Source organism: Ursus americanus, chromosome 21 (assembly GCF_024610735.1).
Source record: "Ursus americanus isolate L20-20 chromosome 21, mUrsAme1.1.p, whole genome shotgun sequence".
Lineage (NCBI taxonomy): Eukaryota > Metazoa > Chordata > Mammalia > Carnivora > Ursidae > Ursus > Ursus americanus.
The window spans coordinates 44,488,140-44,495,934 of NC_142147.1; the positions used below are offsets into that span (position 1 = coordinate 44,488,140).

Consider the following 7,795-nt stretch of genomic DNA (forward strand, 5'->3'; position numbering starts at 1 on the left):
ATTTCTTTTAGTCCGAGACCCACCACAAATGACCAAAGCACGATCTTTGAAATCTTAAGTCCCGTGACAATTGTTTATTATAAAGATGAACCCTCATCCTCACGACAGGCTTATCGGTAGGATTTCTGGTAGCGAGCACGGGCACCAGGACCGCCAAACTTTTTGGATTCGCAGCGCCGGGGATCAGCTACCAGCAGGGTCCGGTCATACTGGATGAGGATGTCTTTGATCTCCTTCTTGGAAGCCTCATCCACGTCTGGGGATGAAAAAAGAGTGAAGACTGAGGTAGCCATGGAAGCGCCCTCCTACTGTCTGGGGCTACAGATGGGGGCCGGTCCTCCGCTTGCCACCCGCCCACCCGTCGGGAAGGAGCCATTCTCACTCACATTTCTGGTAATAGGCCACCAGGGCTTTGGAGATGGACTGGCGGATTGCTGTGAGGGAAATACACACAGGAGAGTGTTACCAGCTTTATGAAGGCTCAAGAGCAGGGCCTTGCTCTCAGAGCCACCGACCCGGCCCCCACGTTCCTGGGACTCACCGTAAATCTGGGCCACGTGACCACCACCCTTCACTCGGACTCGGATGTCCACCCCGGCAAATCGCTCCTTGCCCAGAAGCAGAACAGGTTCCAGTAGCTGGAGGAACAGGGGGCATGAGAGGATTTTAGATCACAACCCGCGCACCAGAGCCACCTCAGGGAGCACCTGACTCCTTCTCTCCGAATAACTTCTGCCACCACAGACGTCAGAGCACCAGTGGACGAGGAGGAGAGCGTCACTGCAGACCCCTCTGCACGGCCAAGACAGCAGGGAGGATCTGAAGACCGATGAGGCTGCGGAAGGCAACCTGAGCTGAGCCCTCGTATTTGGTCCCTCTGGACCTCAGAGTCCTCATCTCTAGCACTGGTTCTTAAAGAGTGCTGGCATTTTAGGGCGCCTGGGTGGCTCAGTCGGGGAAGCATCTGCCTTCGGTTCAGGTCATCATCCCAGGGCCCTGGGATCAAGCCCCGCATCAGGCTCCTTGCTTAGCAGGAGGCCTGCTTCTCCCTCTCCCCCTGCTTGTGTTTCCTCTGTCTGTCAAATAAATTTAAAAAAACTTAAAAAAAAAAAAAAAAAAAAGAGAGTGCTGTCACTTTAGCTCAACAAGGCAAACCTCTACAGCCACCAAGGCTGCCGAAAACCGTGAAAAGCCACTCCTGGGCCACGTCCAGTACCTCCTCCACTGAGCTCTCCTCCCAGTCCTTTGAGCCTCCCATTTCCAAATTACAACAATACTACACCAACCTGTGCCGTGCTCTCCCCGGGTCAACTCTAGATTTTTTGCAGGTGCCTGGATGCTTTCGTTTTACCTCCTTTAGGTCTCAGCTCACAGATTCCCATCTCAGTCCTGATCCTTCCACCCAGGCAGAAGCCTCCTCTGGGCTCCCCCATCCCAGCCCAAACTAAGTTGAGCAGTGTCTGGTGTTGGGTCCAGTCTGCCTCCTCCACTGGACTAGGAGCCCTATGAGGGCAGGGCTTGGGGACACCTGTGTCACTGCTGTCTCCCCAGCACTCAACACAGTCTACACAAGTAAAACCTTCGTATAACTGACAATCGATAAGAATAAACACAGTAGGAGCACGTGGGTGCCTCAGTCGTTAAGCTCTACCTTCAGCTCAGGTCATGATCCCAGGGTCCCGCTCAGCGGGAAGCCTGCTTCTCCCTCTCCCACTCCCTCTGCTTCCCTCTCTCACTGTGTCTCTGTCAAATAAATACTATTAAAAAAAGAAAGAAAAGAAAGGAAAAGAAATTGAGGCCAAGGGGCAGGGGAGGAACCCCTTTCACAGCAAAGCACGACAAACCCAAATTCTTTTCCTGTTCTTCCGATATTTAATCACTAAGCACCTACAATGTCCAAACTCTACTTTTAAATACAATGTTTTAAGAAACCAACTGATTTCTGTCCTCAGAGATTGTATACTCTAAGAGAGAAGAGACCTTAGATTGTAAACACAACACACGTCCCCCCTTAACTTACTGCAAGAAACCAGGCTGCACAAACTCCCTTTGCCCTTCGTTCCCCCAAATAAGTGAACTTCCAAATGTCCCAGTTTTGAAAGCAGCCTTTTAATCTGCACGTTTTCACTCCGTCCACTCTTTTATCACAATATCTGAACCCCCCGAAAATCCAGTTCTATCTCCAAATGCCCCTTTTTCTGTCCCCAACTCAGCTTCTAAAGATCCCACTGTTGATACCAGATCCCTCAGCTTCCAAGACCAATGAATTCCAGGAACCCATTTATTTAAACCTCTCTCTCTCTAAAGCCCTCCACTCATCCCAAACGCCCACCCTCAATGCCAGCACCTTGTATTGCAGCGTGCGCGGCTCGATCATCTCCAGGGGCCGCCCATTCACCTTGATGAGGCCGTTGCCCCGTTTGCAGTGCGCCACGGCTGTGGCCGTCTTCTGTGGAAAGCGGGGGACAAGCGGAGCCACGTGAGCTTCGGGCCCCGACTCCCATATCGACCCCAGAACCTCCCTGTAGGCCCCTACAGACCCCGGCCTCCCTCAGCCCCTCTGATCGGGCACCCGACCTACCTTGCGTCCGAAGACCTGCACGGACTGCAGAGGACCCTTGGATGGCATGACTGCGAACGTAAGAGATCCTCACCGCGCGGCGCCGCAACCGGAAAAGGAAAACGCGGGGCCACCCCGGCCGCTTTTCAGGGTCTGCGCAGGCGCTTTGGGTGCTGCGTCGCGACGAGAGAGCGCTTTACGGCTCATATTGCAGCCAGGGGCCGGGACTTCGGAAGAGCGGCGGGAAGGTGGGCCCAGGACCGGAGGAGGCGGGACCTGGGAGCGGAAGGGGCGAGGCCTGAAGTGCTCTGGGAGCAATCGCGGAAGAAGGGTGAGGGCGGGCTGTTCTTCACAGTCTCGGTGCTTGTTGGTCACCGGTTCATTTGCATTTCGGCTCTTTAATAATCATCTTCCTCTACCCTAAGATCGATTCTCATCCTCCTCTAAAGAGGCGCCTTTTGGGGGGCGCCTGGGGGGCGCAGTCGTTAAGCGTCTGCCTTCGGCTCCGGCGTGATCCTGGCTTTCCGGGATCGAGTCCCAAATCAGGCTCCTCCGCTGGGAGCCGCTTCTTCCTCTCCCACTCCCCTGCTGTGTTCCCTCTCTCGCTGGCTGTCTTTCTGTCACATAAGTAAATAAAATCTTAAAAAAAAAAAAAAAAGAGGCTCCTTTTACCCCTTACCACTGGTCATCATCCTCCCCTGTACTCCATCCTGCTCTCTAGACACCCTTCTCCCCAAATCCTCCTCCATCAGAACCCACAGCAGGAAGTCAAGCAGGATTTCCAGATTCGGGATTCAGAACCCATCTCCTCCGAGAGTCCTCTCCGAGAATCTTTCCTTTTAGCGCTCCTCGTGCAGAATCCATCTTTCACCAGAATTTCCTTCCTTTTAGAGTTTCCTCTTCCCTGAATCCCCCTCTTCAGAGCCCTAACCCAGACTTCCTCTTTCCCCGAATCTTCCTCCACTCTGCCCGCAATCCACCTTTCCCAGAACAGCCCCTAGAATCCCCTTTCACAAAATCTCTCGCTTTCAGAGCCCCCTCCTTCAAAATTACATTTCCCAAGAATTCCTTTCCCTTCAGAGCCTCCTCTTCCCAGCAACTGGCTTCCCCTCGATTCTCCACTCCTTAGAGACCCTCCCTCCAGAATGCTCCCTTCAGGGTCCCTACCCTTGAAATCCCTCTTTCTCCAGGATCCTTCAAATAATCTCTTCATTCCCTCCCCCAAATCACCCTACTCTCTAGGCTCCTCCCCCACAGAATTCTCCATCCCCAGCATCCCCCCTCCTCTGCCATCCCATCTGAGGAATCTCAGGATTGAGTTGCCCCTTTGCTGCCCCCACACTCAGGATACACCCTTCCCAGTCAAAAGGTTTCTATCTCAGAGTTGCAGAGAGCCCACGGTCGCTTCAGTTTCCCTGGCAGCACTGAGTCAGAGGTCCAAGGTTCAAAGGGTCCTGTTGACTCACCTTGCGTCCGGAAGGTGGAGATGGGTGGAGGTTGGTGGGTGGGTCTGTGGCAGGAGGGAGGATCCTCCAGCCCAGAGTCCAGCTCCAAAAGGGTGAGAGAGGGGAGAGGTGGAGGGAGGGAGCACCCAGAGGCTGACCTGGGGGGACACACAGACAGATACACAGCACAAGAGAGACAGACACACATGAAGGAGAAAGACAAAGGGGCCAATGGAGAAGAGGAGAAAGAAGATAAGACACAGGGGCAATTACAGATGGACCCAGAAAACACAAGTGACGGCGATTCGGAGACAGAGAGGCCAGCCCTCAGAGAAAGAAGACAGACAGGTACAGGGAAGCATGGAGATTCCAAGTTATTTGAAATATGGAAATACTTGATACAGAAATAGAAGTAGAAAGGACAGCAAAGCCCCCCAAATATGCACCTGCAAACACAGATAAAGCCTCGCAGGGGTGTTTTCCAACGAGAAGACAGGCCACGGAATTCATGCACTCTCACACACTCCGTACTGCTCTATGGAACTGTTGGGGGAGGGGGTGGGACGGGACTTCCCCATATCCTCCAATCTCTCTGAACTGATCCTCCTACCCTTGCTGAGTCTTATATCTTCCTGTGGGGGGTGGGGGGGTGGGGGAGAGGTGTCAGGAAACCCTCTGACCTGGACCCTCCCTACTGCAGGGTGACCATCTTCCCCGGCCTCTTGGAGAACACTCCCTGAGTATCTGTGGGTTGAGTGGAGCTGGGCAGGAAGGGGTCAGGACACTCCAGTCTTCTAACTTGCTCCTTCTGTACTTCTTGCTTCCAGGACGCTGAGCTGGGACCGGAGAAAGCCTTGGGAGTGGGCAGGGTGCCCGTGTGGCCTCTCTGGACCATCCTCCTGCTGGTACGGCCCTTGGGAGGCCTAGGATCACCCCTCTGTCCTCGGGAGCCTTTCTACTTCCTTGTTGCCATCATGAAGATGCTGGTGAGGAGGAGGGAGGGGAGAGCCAGCAGACTGGCAGGGAGGGGGTGGGGGGGCATGTTTGAAGAAGGGTCAGGCTCTCCCCTCCAAAATCTGATCCTTCTCCCTGACCCAAATTATAGGGAAACAAAAATGATGGCACTCTCTACACCCCAGATGATCTCTCGGTGAGTATTTCATTAGCTCCTTACTGGACCTTGGAAGTTTAGGGAGAATCCACTAGGCTCAAAACACACGTCGGGGGCAGGAGGCAGTGGGGCTGGTATTCTGGCTGTCCAGCTGCTGACCCAACTCCCAGCCTTCACAAATACGTTTCGTTCACTGCTGTCTCCAACACCTGCTGTTGTTGTTGTTGTTTTTAAGATTTACTTATTTATTTATTTATTTGAGAGAGAGAGAGAGAGTACGCACATGCACAGAAGCAGTGGGGAGAGGGAGAGGGAGAGAATCCCAAGCAGACTCCCCACTGAGTGTGGAGCCTGATGCAGAGCTCAATCCCATGACCCTGAGATCATGACCCGAGCTGAAACCAAGAGTTGGATGGCTGACAGCCAGCCAGGCGCCCCATGCTGTCCCCAACACCTAGAACAGCGACTGGCACATAGCAACAAACGATGATGATGGTGGTGATGATGATAGCTATGTTTAAATAGTGCTGCGTCCGCCAGGTACTGGTCTAAATGCTTTAAGTATATTAGCTTATTTAGTCTTCACGCTGACCCTATGAGGTAGATAGGGCCACCGCGTATGGATGTGAAGAATGTACACTGCACAAGGATCCCACACCACCAAGGGCAGTATTCATACCCTGGATATATTTGTCAGTTTCTGGTAGACAGCAGTAATGTATCTTGTTCTAACAAGCACTTCCAAGTGTTTTAAGAAAGAAAGAAGTGTCATTTTCTAGGTATAGGCTAGCGTCAGCCCTGAAGGTAGAAATCTTCAGAGTTCTGGGGCGCCTGGGTGGCGCAGTCGTTAAGCATCTGCCTTCAGCTCAGGGCGTGATCCTGGCGTTCTGGGATCGAGTCCCACATCGGGCTCCTCCGCTGGGAGCCTGCTTCTTCCTCTCCCACTCCCCTGCTGTGTTCCCTCTCTCGCTGGCTGTATCTCTGTCACATAAATAAATAAAATCTTAAAAAAAAAAGAAATCTTCAGAGTTCTGTTTTACAGATGAGGAAACTGAGGGCCAAAGAGGTGAAGGGGCTTATCCCAGGCCATGGTCCAGAAACCCTGAGGTTGGGGATTTGGGATCAGATCCTTGCCCAGAGACACCAAGTCACTCTGTCCCCACAGGTGTGTCCTGCTGAGACTCTAGGGTGCTTCCGGCTGGAGCTGTCTGTGATCCGGTTCGAAGAGGGCCCATCCTTGGGGATTGCCGTGTTCCGGCTACAGCGTCTGCTGGATGCACTGGGGTCCCGGCTGTGGGTGACAGGCCAGGGCCCTTGTCCACCCTGCGAAGGACATCCCCAGAGACCTGTCGCACTCTTTCTGGCCAAACTCTTGGAGTTGTTACAGGGGGCTTGTGCTAGGCACCGGCCCTCAGCATGAGCCTGAGAGGACACAGACTCCCTGGTACTGCTGGAGAGGCTGGGAGGAGAGAAGGACAGAGAGGACTTGGTCTCTAGCCCCAGCTCCCAGTCCTAAGCCTTCTCCTTATGGGCCAGAGGACTTCATGTGCAGCCCAAGGAGCCAAGGGGAAGAGGAGAAAAGGAGGAAAATAAGATCCAAAGCCTGAAGTCTCTGACCTCCTGGGGTGGGAGGGTTAGATAAATTGGCCCGCATCTGCCCCTATTCTCCCTTTTAGATACTCCCCCCTGTCTCCTCTTCCAGGAAGGGACACCACAGGTGTCTTCTAACCTAGGGATTAGGTTAGAATCTAGGGATTCCACCGCTAGAACACAGGGACAGCCTTGTACCTCAAGTCCCTGACTGCAAATAATTACCACCTGGAGAGCTTTGACGAAATACTGATGGCTAGGCCCCAACCCAGAGCTTTTGATAATTGGTCTCTGGTGGATCCTGAACATCATAGTTTTAAAATCAACATCATTGAGGTGTGATTTACATATAGTAAAAAGCATACATTTTAAGTGTACATTTCCATGAGTTCTGACAAATGTATACACACAGCCACACATCCATCACTCCAAAGCATCCCTCATGCCCCTTCCCAACCTTCACCTCCAGCCATAGACACCCACTAATCTGCTTTCTGTCTGTATAGATCAGTTTTGCTTTTTCTAGAGTTTCACAGGAATGGGATTGTAATATTGATATATATTATATGCTAGTGTCTGGCTTCTTTCACTCAATATGATGTTTTTGAGATTCATTCATGTGCCTATCAGCAGTTTATTACTATTCCCTTGTATAGACACACCCCAATTTGTTTATCCACCGTCCTCATGATGGATATTGGGTTGTTTCCACTGCATAGCGCTCTTCTTGCATCTTCTTATGTACCTCTGCGGTTGAGCGTTAAGAACCACTGACATACCAAGGAAGAATATTCTATGGGGAGGAATTTACTGTTCCTTCTCGTCCCTGGAGTAAATGTCTTCCTGTAGCAATGTCAATAGGCACTTTATATCTGGAATCCTATTTTGAAGAGCTGCTGTTTAAAGGAACCGAGCTTACAGAAGGGGAAACATTTTTATAGAGTGATCAGCCCCTCCCCAGTCTGGGACAGGAGTATGTGCTTACACAGACACGCACCTGTGGTGTAGTCATTCCCCGGTAGCTGTGAGCCAGCTGGTGGCCCAACCACACCATACTACCCTGTAACTAGGTGCATATTAAATTTCTGT

At 52.1% G+C, this 7,795-nt stretch overlaps 2 protein-coding genes across 5 annotated transcripts; one reads left to right on the top strand and one right to left on the bottom strand.

The window, feature by feature from the left end:
• Positions 1-45: 45 nt before the first annotated feature.
• RPS16 (ribosomal protein S16) lies at positions 46-2,738 on the bottom strand. Of its 2 annotated transcripts, XM_045785597.2 has the most exons (5): positions 2,582-2,738; positions 2,348-2,449; positions 542-638; positions 387-434; positions 46-256 (listed from the first exon to the last, which is right to left on the bottom strand). In XM_045785597.2, the coding sequence occupies exons 1-5, from the start codon at positions 2,627-2,629 to the stop codon at positions 111-113; spliced, it is 441 nt and encodes a 146-aa protein (XP_045641553.1). In that variant the 5' UTR covers positions 2,630-2,738; the 3' UTR covers positions 46-110. The 2 variants fall into 2 exon arrangements, with proteins under 2 accessions (XP_045641553.1, XP_045641550.2); XM_045785594.2 differs by having other exon boundaries at positions 387-638.
• A 1,386-nt stretch (positions 2,739-4,124) lies between these two features.
• LOC148108264 (uncharacterized) lies at positions 4,125-7,320 on the top strand. 3 transcript variants are annotated; one of them, XM_087870778.1, is made up of 4 exons: positions 4,125-4,353; positions 4,833-4,991; positions 5,111-5,155; positions 6,282-7,320. In XM_087870778.1, exons 1-4 carry the CDS (start codon positions 4,237-4,239, stop codon positions 6,534-6,536), a joined length of 576 nt encoding a protein of 191 aa, XP_087726904.1. In that variant the 5' UTR covers positions 4,125-4,236; the 3' UTR covers positions 6,537-7,320. The 3 variants fall into 3 exon arrangements, with proteins under 3 accessions (XP_087726904.1, XP_087726907.1, XP_087726906.1); XM_087870781.1 differs by having other exon boundaries at positions 4,833-4,910; XM_087870780.1 differs by lacking the exon at positions 5,111-5,155.
• Positions 7,321-7,795: the final 475 nt, after the last annotated feature.